Consider the following 27157-nt stretch of genomic DNA (forward strand, 5'->3'; position numbering starts at 1 on the left):
CACACTCACACACTCACACACTCACACACTCACACACTCACACACACACACACTCACACACTCACACACTCACACACACACACACACACACACACACACACACACACACACACACACTCACACACTCACACACACACACAGCTCGTGTTCTTCCCATGCCGCGCACGATAGAGCTCACACGAGTACAACGCCTTTGTCGCTATAGTTACAAACAGAGCGCCTTTAGGATTTATCTGTTTTATACCTGATGAGCTACACTATAACAGAGAACGTGCGTTCCCATTCCATACTTAACGTTTATATAATTCTCTTTAGCTAATTCCAACAGACTTTTGCTTTAGATGTCCACCAATGATTTACGAGCTATTTCATAAGAAATCCGCAGAATTCCTATCCTACAATTAAAGATAAGAAGAAATGACCCAACGCCTTCATATGGCTACACATCGAGAGAGCAGAGCTGAAAAAGGCAAGACCTTGAAAATGCTCTCGTGCGCAACAAAATTAATTTGTTTCGCGCACATTCAGAACTTTCATCGCTATAAAAATAAAAGATAATTCATTGTGGGGACCTGAGCCACAGCCATTGCCAAGTGAATAACGGGACACCTTTTTTTTTTTCCTTTCCTCCATTTCTGGCAGCATAAATGCCTCTGAAGCCTTAACTTTCCGCTCGCAGTAAAAGCTGGCATTTAGCTTTCTGGCAAAAGGTCGGGGAATCGTTATTTAAAGAGAAGATGGACGAACGAAATCTTTCCTTCAACTTTAGCTAGCATTTTGTTTATGTCTAGTTATTCGAGGTGTCAATCAAATGCTGAGTAGTTGAAGCGATTTGTGGACGTGGGAGAATATAACAAGTGTCGAGTGGCCATCAAAGCCGGTGTACACGACTGGTGATCTCGAAACCAAGATGCATATCTACGTCTTTCTCGTCACAGCCTGCGCTCTCGTGTATTCGGTCCTCGCCGGTAAGTTTTACCCTTTAAATGCTGTTCTTGAATTATGTTTCGTATATGTTCAAAATCCAACATGATGAAGGAGTATCCAGATTTCATCTGATAAAACAAGTTGTACTGAGGCGTTTCAATGTAAGCAAACTGTTGACTTCCCGAACCCTTTAGTATAAATTCATTTCAAAGTACATGAACATGCAATACAGCGGATTCACCCGACTTTTTTTACATCTCAATGTGGAAATAAACCATTGGGCGAGAGCTTCTGCAGCAATCAACAACTGAGAGAGCGGACCCTATTTTGACTCAACACATCAACAAATTCTCGCAAGACAAAGCTGCGAGAAACATAACGGGGCGATGATTTTTATTCACTGGCAATTAGCGCAGCTTACGCTTTCATTGTCGTCCACTCTTGGGAAAAACACCCGAGTGTGTGGCATTTACTATAAAGTGCCAGTATGTCCGATCCGCCCGCGCATCGAGGCGAAGTAGCAGGCCATACGAAGCCTCATTTCCAGGTCCTCTACATACGCCCCTTTGTTTTGATGCGCGGCCGTGTCATAAGCAACACCGCTTCGAAGACAGCGCCCACCAGCTCGCGTCTTCATCCTAAGAGCGGGCGACCCTGAACGCAATTAATCTACTCATTTGAACGTGCTGGGCATCATTTTAGGTAGCATACATAGGCTTTAAGTGGTTTTCCCTTAACAGACTTAAACATCAGTCATCACAAAATGTGGCATTGTGATAGATTCTATTATATTTACGGATTCTAAGAGTACACAGCTATTATTTCTATGCTTCTGTAGCCAAGAAAGACTTTCAGCGCACGTTACCAAAATGCAGCTTCGTTACCACTGACGATGGCAAAGCCCAACTAATGTTTGTATTTTGGCATCCCAAAGGTTCATCGAGTTTGGCGAATAGCGACCAGCGCTGTGTCGCGCCAAACAATAAACGAACACCAGACTGCAATCAAATCAGGCTAAGGTACTTCTACAATAAAACAACTGGAAGGTGCCAGAACTTCAGATGGACTGGTTGTGACAGAAATGGGGTTTTCGATTCCCTTTATAGCTGCGTGTCGACTTGTAACAAAGGTAAGGGCACTTTAAAGACTCATTTGATTTAAAAACGTACAAGTTTTAGATAAGAAATACGAAGTTTCACGTTGTTCCATAAAGTTCCACGTTGACCATTTACACCTGAAACTTTAAAGAGTCGCACGGTGAACTGCTGACAGTTCTATGCGGGCACATAGCTCCGCCTTTAAGGTTATGTTGCAATGCGCTGCGCTAATGGACCCGTCTGTGGCTTTTCTACCGGTTAATTGTTCCCGCACGTGCAATGTATGATCGCTTAATTCCAAGCATTTTCATTCTGCCTCTACTTCCTAAAGTACCGCGCTATCCAGCTGCCAGACGTAAGCGCCCACCCAATATATACTATATAAAGTGTCGCTTAAACCAAGTCGTTCGAACCTGCCAGCGTGGCTCAGGAGATGCATGCCTCATCGGCACTCAAGGGTACTGGAAGGTTCATTCTTATCCTACGTTCCCACCGCAAATGATTAACATGAGCTGACAGCTCCTCCCAATATTGTGATATGATGTGTTCGGGTTACATTACACAACGAATCGACAATCAGCAATCGACCATGTCAGCTTCCATCTGACAGAGCCATGTCTATGACTTTTTATTTACAACGGTAATAACTTCCGGTATACTAGCACGCTACCTGCCCCTATAGAGCTTCTTCACGTGACGTCATTGCAGTTTTTCTGGCCACCATGGCGCGCACAACGCAACATCGCAGAGGGGGAAGAAAGAGAGAGAGAGAGGGGGTCTACGGCGAATTATCACACCGCGTCGGTGATTTCCGAGCTCTGGTTGGACGGCATTGCAAACGGCATCTCAAGTGCCCGACAAATGAACGGCACGCAGCAGGGAGGACGCCGGTAGACCGGCGCCGACGCGTCGGAAACATTTTTTGTGTGCGTTTAGTTTTGAACCGCCCAAGGTTATGGCGTCTCCACAATACAGAGTTGCGCCACAACTGCCACCTGCTAAACCTGATAGTATGCTCTCGAACTACTCGGTCTGGCGCACGGCTCTTGTTGCATGGCTGTGGCTGGGGAGTCGCCTGGTAGGATGGAGCGGCGCAGCTGAAACTTCATGAAGACGACGCTGTTTTCTGCAGAGAGAGTGTGTCGCATTTTGACACGAGGCGCGATCGGACGTACCTGGATGGTTGCGTGTGCCACCCGGAAATGTGATATTTTTAAACATGAGAATTGCCGCGATATGGCGGGCTCGATTTGAGGGAGGAGCTATTCGCGTTTTGTTTTTTTGGCACTTTTTCAGCGCAATAAAGAAAAAATTAGCACTGGCTTTGCTCTCCTTTGCCAGGTTATACGTAGCGAGAGCTTGGTTTATCTTGGCTTGTCCCGGTTTTTCCTTGGTTTATCTTATCTTATCTCGGCTGCTCATGGTTTATGAGCGCCGGTCAGCGAACACTGGTGGTTTACAAACTCCGGTCTACGAGCTTATTGTATACTGCGAGGCTTATTGTATACTGAGGGGGGGGGCTGGTATCGCCTAGGTATTGCAAACTGATTAATCCATTTTCTCCGCAGTTTAAACACTTCGAATGCGATTGGCGTTGTTGATGTGGCTATTTAAAAAGGTCACAAAAGCACTATTAGTCAGCTCGCCATTCAAAACATTCACAATTGTAAGAGGTTGCGCTCGAGGCCAATGTGTTGCAATATACTGGCGGTATTATCCTTGGGGATTTTATCTGCAACTACTCCCCCGTAGACACTCCAATATTAAATCACATCCATAAATTAGTAACATACATGCGAGCTGACTCATCTGCATCAGCAAACACACAATACTCCATAGTCAACTACTAATGTCATCCCTTTGATCCCAGATTCCAGCCACGGAAGAATTTTAAAAGAAAGCGTGAAGCCTCCATTCAACATGAATAATTACCGCACAGGAAAGCGATCTCCTGCCTACTTTAGGGAAGCGAACAGGTTGTATACTGGAGAGCGCATATTATATATGTCTGTACCCCCGCTCAGCACACGTGGAGAATAGCAGACGATGCCTCATCCTAGTAAAACTCCAAGATCCCTTGCATATTATTCGCTTGTTCAAGGTGCTCCATTTGGACATTTCTGTGTTTCCGAGCGACCAGCATACAATCCGACACAACAGGGACGACATTCCTATGCTTTACAAACGAGGAGCAAAGCCGTCGCCGTGTTGAATCCCATGGTACCTGTCTGTCCCAGTGCGCATCTTTTGTAGACGATGTGAGCCAGTGCGGTAAGCAAACTTAAGAACGCGGACATCAATGTATGTCCTATTTTCCAGAGGAGGGTGAATATGGCCGGATATACCTTTTTGCGGTAAGGATGTTACAGCGCTAATATGACGGGACAAAAGAGCGAGAGACACCTGCGTTAACTGACGAGCGAGTATCTGTCTCGCTCTCTTTTCAGGACCTCTTCGCGACGTTGCATCCTTAATGTCAGCATGTCTGACTGAGTGTTTTGCTCGAAGTCTTGCGTTCCCATGCTTCCGCGATGCAGCCTGGCAACCTGCAAGACTACTTACAGTTGATGTCTTCTTTGAGTCCACGATTTGCGCTTTCGCAGTGAACTTCTTTTTGCTACAGCATTGATAGTCTTCAACCTCGCGAAACTAACCACCGAAAAGGGCCGTTGCGATGCAACTTAACTACGCTGGATTTATAAGTCGACTAGATGAACTAAAACTTTATTTTAAAGACACCAGTGTTTCAGTAGTGAGCTTCTAGGAAACTGATCAGCCAACCAGAGGATAGCTTTCTGGGTATGTCGCCCATAAAATCTGCACTATTAAATATTTTTATGTAGGAAGGGTCACTCCTTACATGCACTTAGAAATTCCTTGTGCAGCTTTGAACGCCCCTGATCATTGCACTGTTGACATTGAGACAGCGAATGTGAGCATACAACTTGGCTCCCAAACTCCTTCGATTGCACCCGCGCACACGTTTCCATGGGAGAGGGTAAAATTGAATGCGTTTATACAGAGCTTTGTCACGGCAATCCAAGATAATCCAATTATCCCCGCTAACTTCCACGCCGATCCCTCTCTCTAGGGTGACAGGAAGAGGATTATCCCGGGCTCAAACTCGAAGACGTCATATACAGTTTGGACCTGTATGCTGCAAATGACGGAAGTCCCACTTCCTCCTTCCAGCCTCGACCATAGCTATAGCCCTACCTTTGCATTCAGCTGACGTCCGCTGAAGTGGTTAGCAGCTACGGGCGGCATATGAGAAATGCTGAACGACCAATTTCAGTGTTTGTTACCACTTCAGCACGGGTTGCTCTATAATCAACCATGTTGTCAATACACATAAATACAGATAAGCTCCTAGTATTGCTTCTGTCGATGTTATAGACAAATATATTTCCACTAAGATGAACAACTTAAGCTGTCAAGTTATCTGGTCATATTCCTGCCACGAATTAAAACCTCAAGAATCTTTGCGCAGCACGCAGGAGCGAGGAGTGACAACTCGTGAGAAACGACAGAGCCTTGAAGACGACTTTAAATAGGTGAATTCTGCCATTCGACGACACACGAACAAGCTCTGTAGGTCGCCAGTGGGCCTCGCTCTGTGGAAGCTTGACTGTTCCCGCTGGTGACTATAATACGGTGACTAATTGGCAGTCTAGCGGGAGAATCTCGCCATTGGAAGACTTTCAAAGCTCTTGCAATGCGCAACCATATATCTTGTGTGTCTGGCAAATGCATTTGCAGACGCGATTTTACGTGTATATTCTGCAACTGACCGATATCTTCTGCCTGTTCCCTATCCGTCCATCATGGACGCCCCATGTACACTCACGAAGCTTCCGACATCAATCAGCAGCATGTGGAGCCGGTGTTCACCAGGTCCCGACGGCATCACCAACCAACTGCTTCGCAAAAGCGTTGTTGAACACATGAAAGAGCTCCTAAACTACCTCAATCGAGTTTTGGAGACTGGCGATGTTCCTCAATCACGGAAGGGGCATATATTGTCCCGTTGCTGAAGCCTGGAAAAGAGATGACAAAGCTTGCTTCGTATCTTCCTGTGCCAGTGATATCCTGTGTGGGTAAGCTGATGGAGACGCTAACAAGTTAACGTTTATCGTGGAGGCTTGAGGACAGCAAGGCATTACAAAAATGTATGACTGGGTTCCACCGATCTTTAAGCAAGCAAGATGGAATTTTGGACTGGGTAAGCCATATTGAACATCAGAGAGCTTTCAGCCTTACCACACTAAGCATTTTGTTGACGTGGCAAACGCCTATGATAACTTCCTCCAGAGCTCAATCCTGAATAGTGTCCAAGAAATATGCGTGCAAGGCCATTTGTTAATATTTATTGACTCGTTCCTCAATAATCGTGCAATTCGAGTAATGCCAGGGAGCACTATAAGCACTGAAAGGTCAGTATCGCTAAGTACGCCTCAAGGATGTGTTCTGTCCCCTAGGCTCTTTATCTTCGTAATGACAGGCCTTCCTGGTTCGTTGCAAAAAGAAAATGCATGCACGTGGGCATGTCGATATATGCAGAATACATTTGTATTATATTTATTGGCTACCAACTTAAGTGCCTAACCTTGATAGCATGACAGGCTATGTATACTTTCGGTACAAGATTCCCTTCAAAGCGTGGAATTGGCTCTTGCTTTGAAAATATCCGGCTTCGTCCTGTTTCTGTGTATAGGAAGATGGTCTGCAAGGTTGAATATAGACATTGGGAACTGGAATTCGCTGATCTAATCACATGCGCTTTTTTGGTGTTATCGTTGACTCCCGTCTACAGTGGCGGCGGCCTGTGGACTCCATTGTCTCTCCTCTATCCTAACGTTTCAACCTGATCCATACAATCACAACACAGCAATGGGGAAAGCATCCTTCTTCAATGGTCAGACTTCATGAGGCGTTGGTGATTCGTTTCACTGTGTATCAATTACATTTAATTTTTCCCACGGTGTAACAGTTGCAACATTTTGAAATTTTACCTTGTTTAACGTAAATGCAGTACACAGCCAGCAAAGAACACAGCGACGTGCCAAACATATGTTTTCACGTCCCGCTAAAACTTCTTCAATGCAGCAAAACTATCAAACAGGCTGAGCCATTCGAGTGGCTCAGACTGAGATCTGAAAACGCCCCGCAAATAGTTAAACTGTCGAAAAACTTATCACGCGTAGAACAAATATTTTCTTCAGCATGCGTGAACTGCAGTCTTTTCCGCATGATTCCGTTCACTCAACGGTAGGGTCCTCTGAGCCGCGTTACCTGGCGACAGATAGCGTAAATATTGTAAAAAGAAATAATAGGGGGTTTAAAGCGTGCCGTACTCGCAGCTTCAGTGGTGCTATGGATTGACACTACTTACCTCAGCAATACGTGATTAAAACAACTCTTCGATTCCTGTAATTGCAACTTTTTTATTTTTTTGTTTATTTTTAACGCAACATTACAATAAGCTACCAAGCTCATTCCTAGGGAGTGTTCCCCTTTAGGTTACAATATGTACTGTTTTTATTTCTTAATAGCCGCAAAACCAGCCTTGAACAGAACCACGAAGTGATGGCATGACAATGGTAACACTAATCAATTACCTTCACCATAATCATTTCCTGCCTTCAGTGAGTTTATGTTACCTTTAGGTTGCGTTCAGAGACACCTTTCGGTAACTATCGCCGTTTAACCCGCTGAGATGTAACCAGTGAGGAGAAAGAAGTTGCGGAACCCAACCATTGAGGAGACGGAATTACGCGTCTTGTCCGCCAAAGGGTTACAAAATAAAATAAAAAAGAAAAAAAGAAATGACGACTGTAGTGTCGCTGCTCGCAACAATAAAAATAGCCCCGCCATGGGGGTGCAGTGTCTCCAACGCTCGATAACTGTTCCCAGGGATGCAGGATCAAATCCTGGCCTCGGAGGCCGCTTTTCGGGGGAGGCGAAGAGCTATGGGCTCATGTGCTGTGCAATGTCAATGCACATTAAAGAACCCCTTGCGGTCAAATTTTCAGGAGCCCTCCACTCCGGCGCGTCTCATAACCTGGTTCGTTTTGGGACGTTAAACTACGCCGGGGTGGTGCAGTGGTAAGAAGCCCGACTACTGTGCCGGAGTAGCCGGGTTCGAACCCTTCCTCGGCGGCTGCGTTTCGATGGAGGTGAAACGAAGAGGCGTCCGTGTGCTGTGCGATGTCAGCGCACGTTAAAGATCCCCAGGTGGTCGAAATTACTCCGTAGCCTCCACTACGGCTCCTCTATCTATCTGTCTACTTTCCCTCCCACCTTCCTCCGTTCCCTTACGGCGCGGTTGAGCTGTCCACAGAAAACAAGTGAGGCAGTTACCGCGTCTTTCCCTTCCTATAAATAAATAAATCAAACCAGAGTAGTCTGTCCCAGTTGTCTTAACCACTGCGCTACCGCAACGAGGCAACAGCAGCAACAACGTGCACACTTCTGCATTTCTCCCGTGCAGGTTTGACAGTATTAGTTTATTTATTTTATTTGGTTACTATCAGGGCCGTTGAGGCGTTACAGATAGGTTTGGTTTGGTTTGTGGGGTTTAACGTCCCAAATAATAATAATTGGTTCACAGGAAGGGAAAGGCGCAGTATCTGTCACACTTGCTATGTGGACACCTGAACAGCGCCGTAAGGGAAGGGATGAAGGGGGGAGTGAAAGTGGAAAAAGAGAAAGGGGAGCCGTAGTGGAGGGCTACGGAGTCATTTCGACCACCTGGGGATCTTTAACGTGCGCTGACATCGCACAGCACACGGACGCCACTTCTTTTCGCCTCCATCGGAACGCAGCCGCCGTGGTCGGGTTCGAGCCCGGGAACCCCGCCGGGGTGGTGCAGTGATAAAGACGCCCGACTACTGTCCCAAAGCAACTCAGGCTATGAGAGACGCCGTAGTGGAGGACTCCGGAAATTTCGACCACCTGGGGTTCTTTAACGTGCACTGACATCGCACAGCACACGGGCGCCTTGCTTTTCGCCTCCATCGAAAAGCTGCCGCCGAGGCCGGGATTCGATCCCGCGTCCTTGGGAACAGTAGTCGAGCGCCGTAACCACTGCGCCACCCCGGCGGGGATTACAGATAGGAGTGTTTTAACTGCTTATACAAACATTAGTACTAAGGATAATTTTTTAACATAGGTGATGAAGAAGCGCAGATTTGAAAGATTCATGTTCGGAAAAAGAGACGATGCAGGCGGGCAAGTGGTTCCAGTCTGATCTGGTCTTGGGGAGGAAAGAGTAGAAATACTGGTTAGTCCTGCAGTTTGGAACATTAGCTTTAAAACGATGGTCAATGCGGGATGATATCTAAATCGGAGCAGTGAAACGACTTTGTTTCAAGGATTCATTTATGTAATATATTTGTGGAATCTGAAAAGTCGAAAAAAATGACGCCGCACCGAAAGATCTGGGAGATCTAGAGATCTCTTCATGAGTGTGACACAAGATGAACGGGAGTATTTATTCAAAATAAAACGAGCTGCACGATTCTGGACAGCTTCTAAGATATTAATAAGAGCTTTGACTTTAGGACCCCACACAGAAGACGTGTATTCCATCTTACTATGAACGACCGTTTTGTAGAGAAAGTAGCTTTAAAGAAACCGGAGCAAGTGAAAAGTAAGGAAGCCAAGCATGCGATTAGCGTTGTTACTTACATGTTCAATATGCGTTTTCCATGAGAGGTCACTACTGGTGTGTACGCCAAGATACTTATATACTGAAACAAAGTCTAAAGAAGAGCTATTAAGAACATACGGATGCGGGTTAGCCTTGTTAAAAAGTGGTGTTACTTTCATTGGTTCACATTTGGATATGTTAAGTTTCACTAGCCAAGTTTCACACCATGCCGAAATGTTATTACTATCACGCTGCGAAACAACAGTACCAGATGGGTTAGAAATTTCCCTATATATCACACAGTCATTAGCGAAGAGCCGGACTGATGATGCTACAAGATCAGGAAGGTCATGGTACCGATATTATCGATGAAAGATTGGAGTTATGGTCATTAGCTGTCCCGTATGGTGTGCGGCCCTTCAAAAAACATTCAATCCAGTGTAACACATCATTATCTATATTACGTTTACTAAGTTTTAGGAGAAGAGGATGAGACATGGTGTCAAAGGCCTTAGCGAAATCTGTGAAAATGCAATCAACGACCGATGAATGATCCTAAGCTGCAAAAGGATCATTAGTAAAAGCTAATAATTGTGTTTCGCAGGAATGATTACGTCAAAAACCAAACCATGTTGATTAGCTCTAAAAAAATAATTGGACTCAAGATGTTTTACAAGGGCAGAATAGATAACATGTTCAAGTAATTTACATGGTATAGATATTATCGATATTAGTCTGTAATTTAAAGGACAGTGAACATCACCAGACTTGTGCACCGGAACCACCTTGCCCACCTTCCAGTCGTCAGGGAGTGTGCCGGACTGCAAAGATTGAGTAAAATGTTCTAGCATAAGTGAAGAATAAGTCATGGTGTTTTTCAATAACTTGTTGCTGATACCGTCAACGCCTGCAGATGATGACACTTTAGCATTATCAATAAGTCTAGAAATGCCCTCTCACTCAGTGGTGATAGCATCCATCAATGACAAGCGTGAGGAAGATCAACCGGCGTAGCTCTCATGAAACATGAAGAAAACGTATGATTAAATAACGTGCAACATTGGTTCGATGGGACGAGACCACCTCGGGTATTTTTCAGTACAAGTTTTTTTTTTTTTTCGGATTCACGTCAAGAACAGTCCAGAACTTACGCAGGTTAGTAATCAGTAAGCTAGGCGAGGTATCTTGAAAGAAGTTGCGTTTTGCACTAGGTAAAGCATTCTTATAGTGCGATGATACAGCACGATAAGCATTCCATCTATCACTAGAGTTCGATACGATGCAGCGACGAAAGATGCGTTTTTTCTTGTTTAGGAGTCGTTTCAATGAAATGTTGAGCCATGATGAATGTTTAGTGCACGTTATTCTGCGAAGAGGGATGTACTTTTCACAAAGGGCTTTTAGTTTATCTTTAAAAAGAGACCAGTTATCACGCAGTGAACGTTCCCAAAATCCAGGGAAAAACACGTCAGCAAATTGTTCTAGTTCATTATTAATTGCAGAGTAATGTCCTTTTATGTAATCCCGAGTTATTTTATGATGTTTTACTGGGTGAGGTGAGCAAAACAGTACAGTGAAAGTGATAACTGAATGATCACTTAGTCCTGGTAGAAGTGTGAAAGATGAAACAGAATCAGAGTAGGTTGTTAAAACAAGGTCTAAAATGTGCCAGATTGTTTTATAGCGTTAGCTCTTACTGCTTACATTTGCCGGTTTCTCGTTCGTTTCTCCGTCGCTCTTAGATTCAACATATCGGCTAAGTCACGCAATCAAGACTAGAGCATTGGAAATTATTTTTTATCTACCATGTGACACCCATACAATCAAGTCCGCCACCTGGTGTGTGTGTGTGTGTGTGTGTGTGTGTGTGTGTGTGTGTGTGTGTGTGTGTGTGTGTGTGTGTGTGTGTGTGTGTGTGTGTGTGTGTGTGTGTGTGTGTGTGTGTGTGTGTGTGTGTGTGTGTGTGTGTGTGTGTGTGTGTGTGTGTGTGTGTGTGTGTGTGTGTGTGTGTGTGTGTGTGTGTGTGTGTGTGTGTGTGTGTGTGTGTGTGTGTGTGTGTGTGTGTGTGTGTGTGTGTGTGTGTGTGTGTGTGTGTGTGTGTGTGTGTGTGTGTGTGTGTGTGTGTGTGTGTGTGTGTGTGTGTGTGTGTGTGTGTGTGTGTGTGTGTGTGTGTGTGTGTGTGTGTGTGTGTGTGTGTGTGTGTGTGTGTGTGTGTGTGTGTGTGTGTGTGTGTGTGTGTGTGTGTGTGTGTGTGTGTGTGTGTGTGTGTGTGTGTGTGTGTGTGTGTGTGTGTGTGTGTGTGTGTGTGTGTGTGTGTGTGTGTGTGTGTGTGTGTGTGTGTGTGTGTGTGTGTGTGTGTGTGTGTGTGTGTGTGTGTGTGTGTGTGTGTGTGTGTGTGTGTGTGTGTGTGTGTGTGTGTGTGTGTGTGTGTGTGTGTGTGTGTGTGTGTGTGTGTGTGTGTGTGTGTGTGTGTGTGTGTGTGTGTGTGTGTGTGTGTGTGTGTGTGTGTGTGTGTGTGTGTGTGTGTGTGTGTGTGTGTGTGTGTGTGTGTGTGTGTGTGTGTGTGTGTGTGTGTGTGTGTGTGTGTGTGTGTGTGTGTGTGTGTGTGTGTGTGTGTGTGTGTGTGTGTGTGTGTGTGTGTGTGTGTGTGTGTGTGTGTGTGTGTGTGTGTGTGTGTGTGTGTGTGTGTGTGTGTGTGTGTGTGTGTGTGTGTGTGTGTGTGTGTGTGTGTGTGTGTGTGTGTGTGTGTGTGTGTGTGTGTGTGTGTGTGTGTGTGTGTGTGTGTGTGTGTGTGTGTGTGTGTGTGTGTGTGTGTGTGTGTGTGTGTGTGTGTGTGTGTGTGTGTGTGTGTGTGTGTGTGTGTGTGTGTGTGTGTGTGTGTGTGTGTGTGTGTGTGTGTGTGTGTGTGTGTGTGTGTGTGTGTGTGTGTGTGTGTGTGTGTGTGTGTGTGTGTGTGTGTGTGTGTGTGTGTGTGTGTGTGTGTGTGTGTGTGTGTGTGTGTGTGTGTGTGTGTGTGTGTGTGTGTGTGTGTGTGTGTGTGTGTGTGTGTGTGTGTGTGTGTGTGTGTGTGTGTGTGTGTGTGTGTGTGTGTGTGTGTGTGTGTGTGTGTGTGTGTGTGTGTGTGTGTGTGTGTGTGTGTGTGTGTGTGTGTGTGTGTGTGTGTGTGTGTGTGTGTGTGTGTGTGTGTGTGTGTGTGTGTGTGTGTGTGTGTGTGTGTGTGTGTGTGTAGGGGGGGGGTGACGCCACTTACAATATTTATTTGTGGGATAATTGTGGTCTACCATTTCCATATAAAGGGTTCTGAAAGATGTCATGCGAATTGGCAACAGATGGCACATATGGGGCTTTTTGAGCTGAATTCTATCATGTTCAAGGGGCTCGCACAGACGACCTGTGTTCCTCGAAACCTTGATGTGGTGCAACCTTCGGGGGACCGTGGCTGGTGAACCGGTGGTCGTAAGAGAGGTGCGGGTAGTACAAAACGAATCGTTGTTTCGTGATGTACGCGCTGGTTCTGAAATTGATAACCTAAAATAAGAACCTGTAAAACTCCATCGATGTTCTTAATCGTACTGCTGCGGTGGTTGAGCCCTTTTTTTTTTCTTGTTTTGTTTCTGCTCAGCTGAGCCGTCTACACCGAGAACATGACAAGGCCAACGCAACCCAGCAGTCTATGTCACGGTTAAAGGATGTACCATTTAGGATGAGCAAGGGAAGCTGCGAGCTCGAATCTCAGCCCAGTAACGAGATAGCCCCTCGCTACTTTACTAATGCTTATGCGCGTAGTTTCGTTTGCTGAATCATTACCGCCCACCCGAAAATCGTGACGTTCACTGCTGAGATGGAAGATGACACATCCGCCTTGTTAAGCTCTGAGTAGTGACGGCTGTTTCCGAAGAAAGCAATCAGGTGCCTCTTATATACACCGCGTCCTCTCCTGCGAAGGTGTTTTATCTTCGATGTAGCTCACGTTTGACTGGCAGCTTATGGCCTGCAACATGGCTGCTAGGCTGTACTCATGCCCCTTTTTAAGCCGTCGTAGGGTGCTTGCTACCATCCTCAAAGTAGGTCACAAAGCTAGTTAGCCCTGGCTGCCTCCTTGGCATTTCAGATGGTACTTGGATGCACCACCATTCAGCAACTGGCGGTGCTCCTGCAGTCACTTGGAGTTCGAGTGTCTATTACTCATTCATGAGCATCATAACCCGCGGTTTTTGTTTACCTCCCAACGCGACTCAGCCTGTGAGCGACAGCATTGTAGAGGGCTGCGGACAGTTTCGACCATCTGGGGCACACGAAAGCATTGCTTTTCGCCTCCATTTAAAATGAACCCGATTCTCTGGTTAAGAGGTTAATCGCCCCAATCACTGAGCTACATTGCCGTGCAATAACGAGCTTTGTAAAATTGTAACCTGTACCCTGTATTCCAATTTGTAATTTTTTCAAAGTTATCTTCTTTAGTGTTCCACAGATCAGCTAGGTAGTATAACATTAGATGTATTAGTGTCTGTTCCCGACAAAAAGTGGCAACGAAGTAAAGATAATGTCGACTTGAAGGGAAATGCTTCTGAAAGCTGCTATATACCTTCGCGAGATCCATGCATACTATCGCCTTTTACGAAAATTTAATGACCTGGATAATTCTTGAACACCGCTCAGTGATGAAAGAAACTTTCGCCTGTGTCTTCGACTACTACCGAACGCGTACTTTCTTCGATGAAACCGATGACTACTGGCGACACACATTACCAACGTCTGCTGATACTGTCTCACCGTTTCACTGACATGGGCTCTAGCTATAGCGACTACTATGGCAAGCGCGGAATGCGTTTACAGCGCCCCCGATGGCACTGCTTCTTGAAGACCAACGAAGAACCTGCCCCGTATCATAAGCATTTCTTCGCTAGACCCATACCTTTCTGTCCTCATGTTATGGAGTCACAACCTGGTAACTGTCTCGTCTGGCTTCTACTGCCGTTTATGCAAGGGAACAATTTGGGGCAAGGTTTTTCGATCAATAACTAAACGTACGTCTAATTTATGCTTTTCAGCGGTAAAGGATTTCTAGCTGTTTGCAGTAAGGCGAAGCGTTGCGAGGATTTCGTAAGCCTGCCGCAACTTATGTAGAGAACACTGCCCATCTGAGCTTCTACAAAGCGTTTGTTTAGGACATTGGCGAAGCAGCTTTCACCGCAACACTGTGTCCACGCCGGCCACTCTAATGCAGTTCAGAATGCTGCGATGGAAGCTGCTCATGCCCGTGCAGAGGTATTGATAGCGCATTTGCCATTGTTCACGCATGCGTCAGAGTGAAGAATCTCCTCGGGGAGTATAAAGACAGCCATTTGTTTCACATCCGAAGTCATGCTGTAGCCGCGGCGCTTCACCCCTCATCGTCCTGTGGGACCTGAAAGACGAGACCAAATGCCTCCTTATGGTGTTGAGGAAGCAGGCCTCCGTTTATTGGGCTCCACACGTATGGATTAAAGCCAAAACAAATCAAGATATCGTGAGTCCTGACGCTTCCGATCATCATGTTCCTATGAAGGCACATTGCGTGTAAGAAAGAATTTCCAGCGGTCTAAGAAGTATAACTTACTTGTTTTATTCGATCTCTTGGAGAACACTATGATGGAAATTTTTATATGCTTTTCAATCTACCAGCTGCTTCCAGGAAGCTGAAAATGTTGAGTAAAGAAGTACAGCTTTCAAAACAAATGTAAATATCCATCGGTACAAGGCCTTTTACATAAATCAAAAACTACATCAAGCATGTACAGTCTCAACAAAATGAAGTTATTGCAACAAACTGATTTCCTTTTCTTATCTCCTTTGTCCAAAAATGTGATATACTCGTTTGCAATATGAGTGGGTCCATGAAATTGTGTGATCCGATAACGATCCACCACGTGAAGTTCAGATATGTTGTCGCGCCGTTTTCTTAGGTCGGAAAAATATGTGTTAATTTATGTTATTCCAAAAACATCCTTTGAAATTTATGCCGTTCTGTTTCCTACCTCTGACACTGTGATGACTTCTCCGGTATTTCAGGTCAAGGCGCTCCGTTCTGTGCTAATCCTCCACCAGGTCCTTGCGAGGGGAAGGACACTGACAAACCAAGAGAAAGGTTCTTCTATAACATAACTGCCCAAAGATGCCAGTCATACAAGTTCTGTGGAGAGAAACAGAAGCTGCTCGATAATAATTATTTCATTGCAGAAACATATTGCCTCAAGCAATGTGGGTGAGTGATCATTTATCGAAAATGTATAATTCTGAATTTCGAGCGAATATTGCTCTTTGAGAGTGACAGTAGTCAAGTTACTGAAGACTAAATAATCCACCCCACTCCCACATAAAAAAAAAAAAAAAACGTAGTCCTTGATATTCGAGTACATTTTGTCATTACTGCCGGATTACGCTGCAGTACGAAAACAGAAAGAAAGTGGTTATGAATCTTAAAGGTATACGGAAGTGCTTTGTCAGCAGACAGGGCTGTGTGGAGGAGATAAAAGTCACGCGGTTCCAACTAATTCATGCTTGAAGGAAAAGTTAAAATAAGGGCAATTTCTCCACTGTTAACTTCGAAAGGAGCCCGCAGTCTCTCAGGTGATGAAAGTGGTAGTGGGTGGAGTTGGACTGCTACGCAGCCGTCGAACAACAGCAACCCCTTTGCTCTTTGACGCTCAAACACGTTATGGTGAGTGATACAGTCGTTTTGCTCTTTCATTAGCTTTCAAGACAAGGTAAGAGCTTTCTGCGACAACATGACATAGCGACGGCATTTACCGCCTATTATTCCCATTTTGCGGCCTTCAAAATAAGGAAAAACTCACAAAGCACAAGCCTTCAATCCTAAGGCGTGTTGTAGACGTAGCGCTGCGGATGAATAGAAGAAGTAAAATTACCGGTAATTCAACTTGGACAAACCGAAGGTCTAAGTACAGTTCTTCGTGATTAAGTTTTCCTTTTGTGGACAACACCAGTGCTTGAGCGCTCGCAATTGCCACCTGACACACATAAGCCCTGCTTTAACCAAGCCGTACAAAGGCAGCAGCGTGGCCTATGAGTAGCGTGCCTGACCTTTACTATTGTTCTTGAAATGGCCAACGCACCCCAGCAGCCTACGTTAGGACTAAGGATGGGTAATGAATTGCTAGCAAATGAAGCTGCGATTGAAGGCCTGGATCGAGTCATGTGGTGTCCCTTAGCCACTTTACCCAAGCCCATGCTCGCAGATTCATCTGCCAACCTCTTATCTCCAACCCCTGCCGTAACGTTAAGAGAAAGTCAAGCAACTGCCTTGTTAAATTCTCGATAATGATGGCCTGACTTGGCATCCAAGAGGTCTGGACAAAAAGGCTGATTTCACTCCCACTCTCCCAATTCAAATGAGAAATCGGATTTGGCAGCTCCTCTCTAATTTCTGAAAACATGCGGTACCGTTGCGTCACACAATCCGTCGACGAATGTGCGCTCAGCCATGTCAGATGCCAGCTACCACTTGCCGCGATCCTTTCAGATCCGACGTACTCGACTCTCTCTCCACGAATGACGAGGAAGAGGCTCGGTATCCTCATTATAGAATAATAATAATATTAATAATAATAATAATAATAATAATAATAATAATAATAATAATAGTTGGTTCATAGGAAAGGGAAGGCGCGGTACTTTAACACTTGTTCTGGGGACACCTGAGCCGTGCATAAGGTAATGAAAGAAGGTGAGAGTGAAAAGGTAGAAAAAGAAAAATGCCATAGTGGGAGAACTGCAGGTAATTTCGACCACCTGGGGATCTTTAACGTGCACTGACATGGCACAGTAAACAGATGTCCTTCCGTTTCGCCTACATCGAAACGCAGCCACCGGCGGTCGGGATTAAACTCGGGTATTCCGGCGCAGTAGTCGGGCATCTTAACCAGTTAATGTTCTTTATTCCAATATTCACCATAAGTCAAATTCTTGTAAATGTCGACAGTATAAACATAAAAAAAAAGAAACCCAACGTTTGCCTTGCACTGCCTTGCCTTGCACTAGTATATATATATATATATATATATATATATATATATATATATATATATATATATATATATATATATATATATATATATATATATATATATATATAAAAAGAAACCCAACGTTTGCCTTGCACTGCCTTGCCTTGCACTAGTATATATATATATATATATACTAGTGCAAGGCAAGGCAGTGCAAGGCAAACGTTGGGTTTCTTTTTTTTTATGTTTATACTGTCGACATTTACAAGAATTTGACTTATGGTGAATATTGGAATAAAGAACATTAAATGCAAAGCTTTAGGAAAAACAACGCGCCGGTGGTGGGAGTCGCACCCACGATCTCCGAATGTTGCGTCCAGTGCTCTTCCAACTGAGCTTTATCGACGGCCATATATATATTGTACTGTGATAGTCAGCACTTCAGCCATCGACATGCACCTGTGCGTTGTGCGACGAAGACAAAGAAGTACGCTGGGCTCGCCGTTGCAAGGTCCTGTCCTCACAGCTCTCCATCTGAGCGTCAATAAACGCCCTATTACAATTGGCGGAGGTGCCGGAAACGATCCCACCCAAACTGGAACTGCGAAGCCGTACACTACCCTCTACGACCGCCATGCAAGACGAGTCCACTTCGACGCTGCCGGCCGTTCCACCCACGATCATGTGTGCTGGCGTCGTGCGCCAGCGTGACCCTTGCCTGTTCAGCGGCACGGCCGATCAAGATGTCGACGACTGGTTATCATCGTATGAAAGAGTAAGCAGCTACAACAAGTGGGATGATTCATACAAGCTCAGTAACGTCATATTCTATCTGACGGACGTGGCGAACCTCTGGTTTCGCAACCATGAGGCTGACCTGTCATCTTGGTCGACATTTAAAAAGAATTTCGCGGAAGTGTTCGGCCGCCCCGCAGTGCGTAAGCTTCGTGCCGAACAACGTTTACACGATCGTGTTCAGCGCGCTGATGAGACCTTTACCAGCTACATAGAAGACGTCGTTGATCTCTGCAAACGAGTCGACCCGGCCATGCCGGAAGCAAACAAAATCCGCTATATCCTCGAGGGCATTTCTGAGGACGCCTTCCAGATGCTGGTAGCGAAAGATCCCACCAGCGTTAGTGAACTCGTGAAGCTTTGCCAGAGCTACGACGAGCTCCGCAAGCGGCGCGCTTCTAGGCGCCGCTCCAGTGTGTGCGACGAAGGCGTATCCGCATTAGCCCTGGGTGGTTCGCCAACTTCTGAAGGGAGCCCGCTGAATCAAAAGATCAAAGATTTTATTCGTGAAGAGGTCGCACGTCAGATCTCACTCCTTCCCCATTTTCAAGACTCGGGCCGCCTCGTTCCTGAACTGGCTCCATCTTTGGCCCCTGCTATACGCCGTGTCGTGCAAGAACACGTCGCTGATGTCTTGCCGTCCAACCCCGTGGTGCCGCCTGTGACAGCACCTCTCACGTATGCCCAAGTAACGGCTAGGCCACCACCTTCGCCCACGTCTGCCTCCTATGTGCAGGTCCCTGCCTACCGTTCACCGCCGCATGCTGAGCCTTCGTTTCAAGCCCCACCCTCAAGGTTCCGCCCACATCCTATGAAACCTTGGCGTACTACGGACAACCTTCCGATTTGCTATGCCTGCGGTCGGCCGGGCCATGTTGCGCGCCTTTGTCGCCAGCGCCTCCAACCTTCACAGCCTGACATTCGACTTTACCCGTACGATACCGACTCACGCTCGCAAATGATTCCGCCCGATTCTCAATTTGTCCCACAAGATCGCCAAACCTATACCACTCGACGATCACATTCTCCTCGGCGCCGATCGCTTTCTCCAATGCTGCGACGTTCTACCAGCACCGTTGAGGGAAACTAACAGTCGCAGTTCCGGGGGCAAGAACTGCGCTTGTTTCGAATTCCCCAAGTCCTCCATGTCGTCCCGCTAATGTTATCAAAGTTTCTGTAGAAGGCGCCACAGTTCTCGCTCTCGTCGATACCGGTGCAGCCGTCTCCGTCATCAGTGAAGCGCTCTGCCGTCGAATTCGCAAAGTGACCACTCCGATTTCCGACTTTTCGCTCCGCACCGCCTCATCACAGCACATTCACCCCTCCGCATCTTGCACAGCCCGTGTGCTCATTCAAGACGTCTTGTACCCCATCGAGTTTATTGTTCTGCCGAACTGCTCGCATGATATCATCCTCGGATACGATTTTCTATCGACTCATCAAGCCGTTATTGACTGTGCTCGTGCGCAAATTGCCTTCGCCCCCCTCTGTGATGCCCCCTTCTGTGATACCCCTCCCCGCACTGCAAAACTTCTCGTCGCCCATGACACCGACATTCCTCCGTTCTCTGCTGCCCTCGTACCACTGTCTTGTGAGTGGGTAACTCCTTTGACTGCGATTTTTACACCTTCCGAAGCCACCTCCCGTCATCCCTGCCTCCTTTTTCCGTTCGCAGTTCTCGAAATTCAAGACGGCAAGAGTGCACTTTACGCCTCGAACCCATTTTCTTGCCCAGCAGTCCTGCTCCGTGGCGAATGCATTGGACGTCTTGAAGAGCTTGATCCCAGTCATATCACCACTCTTGCTGACTCAACCCCCTCCTTCGACGTTAGTCTGTGCTCTTGCGATGTTGCGACCGCTTCGACGCCCTCCGACGTTTTCCAACATGCTATTGATGCTGATCTTCCACTTGCGCAACGTGATCAACTTGTCGCCCTTTTGCAGAACTTCGCTTCTTCATTCGACTTTCCTCAAACTGACTTGGGCCGCACGTCTGTCGTAGAGCACACCATCGACACCGGTAAAACTGCACCTTTGCGCCAGCGCCCCTATCGCGTGTCGGCTTCGGAGCGCCAAGTAATTGCTGATCATGTGGACGACATGCTCCGTCGTGGTGTCATTCGGCCATCCCACAGTCCCTGGGCGTCTCCAGTTGTGTTGGTACCTAAGAAAGATGGCTCCTTCCGGTTTTGTGTCGACTACCGCCGGCTCAACAAGATCACGCGCAAGGACGTCTATCCTCTGCCACGCATCGATGACGCACTAGACTGCTTGCAGAGCGCCGGGTTTTTCTCCTCGTTGGATTTACGATCTGGCTACTGGCAGGTGCCAATGGCTGACGCTGACCGCTCTAAAACTGCCTTCATCACACCAGATGGATTATATGAATTCAACGTCATGCCCTTTGGGCTTTGCAATGCCCCGGCCACATTTGAACGCCTCATGGACACTGTGCTTCGTGGATTCAAGTGGCGAACCTGTCTTTGCTATCTCGATGATATCGTAGTCTTTTCTAGCGATTTTCAATCCCACCTGCTCCGACTGAAGGACGTTCTCACTTGTCTCGCTACCGCCGGCCTCCAACTGAATCTGAAGAAGTGCCGCTTTGCTGCTCGCCGACTAACAATTCTAGGTCATGTCGTTTCTAAGGATGGCATTCTTCCCGATCCCACCAAACTTCGTGCAGTTGCCGAATTCCCACGCCCAAAATCACTGAAGCAGCTACGAAGTTTCATCGGCCTGTGCTCCTACTTTCGCCGCTTCATCTTAAATTTCGCCTCTATTATTGCTCCTCTCATCCAGCTCCTCTCCGGCAGCTCCGACCTCTGCGCATGGACACCTGCTTGTGATGACGCCTTCAACACTTTACGCCGTCTTTTAGTTTCGCCTCCCATCCTCCGCCACTTCGACCCGAATGCGCCAACTGAGATTCACACTGACGCTAGCGGTATTGGGATAGGCGCCGTTCTCACCCAACGCAAACCTGGTATCCGAGACTATGTGGTGGCGTACGCAAGCCGCACCTTGACCAAGGCAGAGTCCAATTATTCTGTTACGGAAAGAGAATGCTTGGCCATTATTTGGGCCATCGGCAAATTCCGTCCGTATGTCTATGGCCGACCATTTTATGTGGTCACTGATCATCACGCTCTGTGCTGGCTGGCGTCCCTCAAGGATCCGTCCGGCCGCCTTGCTCGCTGGGCTCTTCGCCTCCAAGAGTATGACATTCGTGTCATATATCGCTCAGGCCTCAAGCATACTGACGCGGACGCTCTTTCGCGCTCACCGCTGCCTCCCTCTTCGTTGTCTGATGAGATCTGCGCCTACGATTTGTCTTCGCTTGCCACTATCGACATGGCCACGGAACAGCGGCGCGACCCTTGGATATCTACACTTCTGGACTTTCTTTCAAGTCACTCTCCAGGTCGTTTGTCTCGGGCGCTTGCCCGCCAAGCTCACCATTTTTCAATTCGTGACGGGCTGCTCTATCGCCGCATTTATCTTCACGACGGAAGGAAGTGGCTTTTAGTCATCCCCCGTCATCTCCGCGCCGAAATTTGTGCTGCTTTCCATACTGATCCCCAGTGCGCCCACGGCGGAGTGTTGAAAACCTACACGCGCTTGCGTCTACGCTTCTTCTGGCGTGGAATGTACCGCTTTGTCCGCCATTTTGTCCGCTCTTGCCAGTCTTGCCAACGCCGAAAAACTCCTCTCAAGTCCCATGCTTCGTTTCAGCCGTTGCCCTGTCCTGCCCGTCCGTTTGATCGTGTCGGCATAGATCTATACGGTCCCCTTCCTACAACTTCAGCTGGCAACCGCTGGATTATCGTGGCAATGGATCATCTAACCCGCTACACTGAGACATCATCATTGCCCTCTGCTTCCGCACGCGACGTGGCTGCCTTTATTCTGAAAAACCTGGTTCTTCGCCATGGTGCCCCTCGCGAACTGCTCAGTGACCGCGGACGCGTTTTCTTATCAGACGCTCTTGAGGCTCTCCTGAAAGAATGCCGCATCATACACCGCACCGCTACCTCGTACCACCCTCAGACGAATGGACTGACAGAACGTTTTAACCGCACTCTCGGTGACATGCTGGCTATGTACGTGAACACCGACCATTCCAATTGGGACCAAGTTCTACCGTTTGTTACTTACGCATATAACACCGCGACACAGGCCACTACTGGATTCTCTCCATTCTTTCTCCTTTACGGGCACGAGCCACCCTGTACTATGGACACACTTTTTCCCTACCGCCCTGACGTTTCCGAATCTTCCCCGCTATCCGATGCCGTCACGTACGCAGAAGAATGCCGTCAGCTCGCCCGCTCTCTCACAACAGAAAATCAGTGGCAACAAAAATACCTCCGTGATACCGGCGAAGCTTCGTCATATCTCCCGAACACACTGGTGTGGCTCTGGGTGCCCTCCACAACCCCTGGCCTTTCAAAGAAGTTTCTTGCTCGCTACCACGGGCCATATAGGGTCCTCCAGCAAACATCTGCAGTCAACTACGTAGTTGAGCCCGTCACGCCCTCTACGGACTTGCGTCGCCGTGGTCGTGAAACAGTTCACGTGAACCGATTGAAGCCATTCTATGACCCCGCTGTGCTTTCCGCGCCATAAGTCGCCAGGATGGCTCCCTTTTTTTTACCCGGGGGGAAAATGTACTGTGATAGTCAGCACTTCAGCCATCGACATGCACCTGTGCGTTGTGCGACGAAGACAAAGAAGTACGCTGGGCTCGCCGTTGCAAGGTCCTGTCCTCACAGCTCTCCATCTGAGCGTCAATAAACGCCCTATTACAATATATATATATATATATATATATATATATATATATATATATATATATATATATATATATATATATATATATATATATATATATATATATATATATATATATATATATATGGGCCCGAGATATTCGGTAAGGATATCATACATCTTTCTCGTTTACCCTATTTTCTACTTGCTTTTGTTTTTTTGTTTATACTGTTGGCATTGACAGGAATTAGACTTATGATGATTATCGGGATGCAAAGCGGAAGGAAAAACAACGTGCCATAAAAGCAAAAGCAAGAAGAAACCCAAAGTTTGCTTTGCAGTCGTAGACTGTTCACTCACTTAAATTATTTGATAACGAGCCCCTTATTTCCCTAAATATATATCTATGCTCGGTATCCGCCCTGATCCCGACAAAACTGCCGCGTAACTGACTTCCCGCGCCTGATACAAGGAAAGCACTCAAATGCTTCGTGGGTCTGTGCGCCTGCTATCGACGATTTATTGCCGATTTTTCCAAGATTGCCGAACCCCCCTCACCAGTTTAACGCGCAACGACATACCGTTTGTGTGGAGAGAGGAGCAGCAAGACGTTTTTGTAGAACTGCGCCTACTGTTACAAACTACTCCTGTGCTAGCTCGCTTTGATGAGGGCGCCAACACTGAAGTCCACACCGACGCCAGCAACATAGGTCTTAGAGCTGTCCTCGTCCGACACTAAGACGGCGTCGAACGCATGATCGCTGATGCGAGTCGCACTCTCTCACGTGCCGAAATTAACCAACTCGACATCGAAAAAGAAGTGCTTCGCGGTCGTGTGAGCTACAATAAAATTTCGCCCTTACAGCTACAGCGCCTTACAGCGCGCCTATTCAAAGTTGCTACCGATTACATTTTTTTTTAGTTGGCGTAGTAGGACCCATCCGGCCGCCTAGCATGGTGGAGCCTCCGCTTACAGGAAGTGGACTACACGATTGTATACAAATCTGGCCGTAAGCATGAAGACGCAGGCGCGCTCTCGCGAACACTTGTCGAGTTAGCGAACAAGAACTCCCAGGACGACAGTCGCTTCCTTGGTATAATCAGCCGTGCTCGCCTTAAAACAATGCAACGAGCTGACGCGGACCTACGACCTGCTATTTACCATTTCGAGAGCCGCGCTTGCAACAGTCCCCGACAGTTCCCCCGGGACCCTTCATCCTTTTGTGTGCGCAATGGCATCCTTTACAAGACGAACTCAATCGAACAGCGGCGTCCGAGCCTACTAGTCGTGCCGTTCAACCTCCGAGACGACATCCTCGTTGCCTGTCATGATTAGACAACATCTGACCACTTCAGGTTTACGCGCACTTTAACAAGAGTGAGTCAATCCTATTATTAGGCCATACTTTCAGTCACCATACACCGCTATATCAGAGTAGCGCCGCAAGTCCCCCACAGTAAAGCCTGCAGGTCTGCTCCAGCCACTTGCGCCGTTACGGAACCCTCTTGAACAAGTTGGTGTGTATCTTCTCGGCCCATTCTCATTATCGTCAGCTGGTAATAAGTGTTTTGTAATAGCGACAGAGTATTTAACGCGCTATGCAGAAACGAAGGCTGTACCCCAAGGAACGCCATTTGAAATCGCAAAGTTTTTTATGCACCAGATTGTTTTACGGCACGACGCCCCATCCGACGTCATCACAGATCGAGGCCCGGCCTTCACAGTGCAACTCCTGAACGAGGTGTTCCAGATGAGTCACACGTGCCATCGCAAAAATACTGCCTACAATCCGCAGTCAAAAGGGCTCATGTAAAAACTAAACAAAACCATAATGGACATGCTGGCAATGTACGTCGATGTACAGCATAAAACGTGGGACGAAGTTTTCCCGTACGTGACATTTGCTTATAACACGGCCGTACAGGAAATCACTCGCTTTGCGCAGTTTCGCCTTGTCTATGGCCATGACGTACAAACCATGTTAGATGCCATGCTCCCATGTGCAAACGACGACCGGCCGCTTTCGCAAGGAATGACGTCCTTACGCAGAGGATGCCCGCCAAGTTGCCCGCATGCATATCAATCGACAACAGGTGACCTATAACCAACGCCGCCGGCATGTCGAATACCACTCCGATGACAAAGTGTGGGTGTGGACCCCTGTCCGTCGCCAAGAATTGTCGGTCGGAGAACTTGCGAAGATGCTGCTTTGGACCCTACAAAGCGCTTCGTCGCCTGTCTGATGTGACTTCTGAAGTTCTCCCCACGGCACTGTGCGCAGTCCCCGCCGGCAGCCTCAACCTGGCGCTGTGCACGTGCTCCGCATGAAGCCCTACTTCACGCAGTGACGGCTGGTGTTTGCAATTTGAGTTTATTTCTTTGCAGCGTTCTGCCGTCCATTCATTTTCGGTGTTTAGTTGTTCCCTCTCGTGTGTGTGTGTGTGTGTGTGTGTGCGTGTGTGCGTGTGTGTGTGTGTGTGTGTGTGTGTGTGTGTGTGTGTGTGTGTGTGTGTGTGTGTGTGTGTGTGTGTGTGTGTGTGTGTGTGTGTGTGTGTGTGTGTGTGTGTGTGTGTGTGTGTGTGTGTGTGTGTGTGTGTGTGTGTGTGTGTGTGTGTGTGTGTGTGTGTGTGTGTGTGTGTGTGTGTGTGTGTGTGTGTGTGTGTGTGTGTGTGTGTGTGTGTGTGTGTGTGTGTGTGTGTGTGTGTGTGTGTGTGTGTGTGTGTGTGTGTGTGTGTGTGTGTGTGTGTGTGTGTGTGTGTGTGTGTGTGTGTGTGTGTGTGTGTGTGTGTGTGTGTGTGTGTGTGTGTGTGTGTGTGTGTGTGTGTGTGTGTGTGTGTGTGTGTGTGTGTGTGTGTGTGTGTGTGTGTGTGTGTGTGTGTGTGTGTGTGTGTGTGTGTGTGTGTGTGTGTGTGTGTGTGTGTGTGTGTGTGTGTGTGTGTGTGTGTGCTCGCTTGTAATTTTAATAAAAGGTAATCCAGTGAATGACGCCTTGATAACAACAGTGTGATCGAGTGAGAGAGAGAGACAGTGAGAAAGAGAGACCAAAAAAAAACGTACAGAACAACGCACTCTGCCTCCAGCTCATATGTCAGCTTCCTCTGGCATTTGTATTTGTTTTGGTGTTTGAGCGAATACCTAACGCTTTGTTTGTCTGAATTTTCGGCCACTTTTTCAGAGGATTCGACGAAAGTACAGCAATGGTCAAGAATGAGCCGAAGGCGATCGACTAATGCGCACCCCACATATATTTTTTGCGGCTCGAAAATAGAGCCCTGTAAAATAAACTTTTAGCCTGGCTAGCGTGCTTGAACTCACTTATTCTCCACAAGAACTTGAAATGTCAGGCAAATGATCCATCTTGCCTCATCATACCCTGCCATTCCATGCCCCAGAACGGCTAAGTAACCAAACTATTGGATCACTTGAAAGTGTTTATAGGTTTCTAATCATTAATGTCTGCATTTACACGTTTATCTGTAAACCATTCGGTGAGAAGTCAGTTACCTAAATGTCTAAATGTACAGAATATATAGTCCTCAAGGCATTGCGAAACCGAGAAGAAACTAAGACACAATAGTGTCTACGAATGTGTGGGTTATTAAGGTTGGCATGCTTTGAGCGTCACATAATAACGAGGGAGAAATATAAAACGCGGCGAGCTAGGCTTTTCTGTGGCAGATTACGCTTGGCTATCGTGTACTTGAACGAGGAAAAAAAAGAAAGAAAAATGAGAGGATTGAAGAGACAGATGAAGAGAGTGATCAAGGGAAGAGAATCTGGGAGCCGTGCTGAGCCAGCACAATGCTATCTGTAAACAAAAGAAACCTTTGACGACTTTCTTCCTCAAAAAGTACAACGGTTGGCGAAGCTCTATGAAGGTTTCGCTTTCCGCAGGCCGCTGAGTAAT

At 47.0% G+C, this 27157-nt stretch overlaps 1 protein-coding gene across 1 annotated transcript; it reads left to right on the plus strand.

Moving 5' to 3' along the window:
- Positions 1-884: 884 nt before the first annotated feature.
- On the plus strand, positions 885-26492 carry LOC146176347 (boophilin-G2-like). Its single transcript, XM_084580942.1, has 4 exons — positions 885-968; positions 1862-2056; positions 15727-15919; positions 26426-26492. Exons 1-4 carry the CDS (start codon positions 911-913, stop codon positions 26478-26480), a joined length of 501 nt encoding a protein of 166 aa, XP_084437068.1. The 5' UTR covers positions 885-910; the 3' UTR covers positions 26481-26492.
- Positions 26493-27157: the final 665 nt, after the last annotated feature.

The sequence above is a fragment of the Amblyomma maculatum genome, chromosome 10, assembly GCF_055883805.1.
Source record: "Amblyomma maculatum isolate TAMU_Amacu chromosome 10, ASM5588380v1, whole genome shotgun sequence".
NCBI lineage: Eukaryota > Metazoa > Arthropoda > Arachnida > Ixodida > Ixodidae > Amblyomma > Amblyomma maculatum.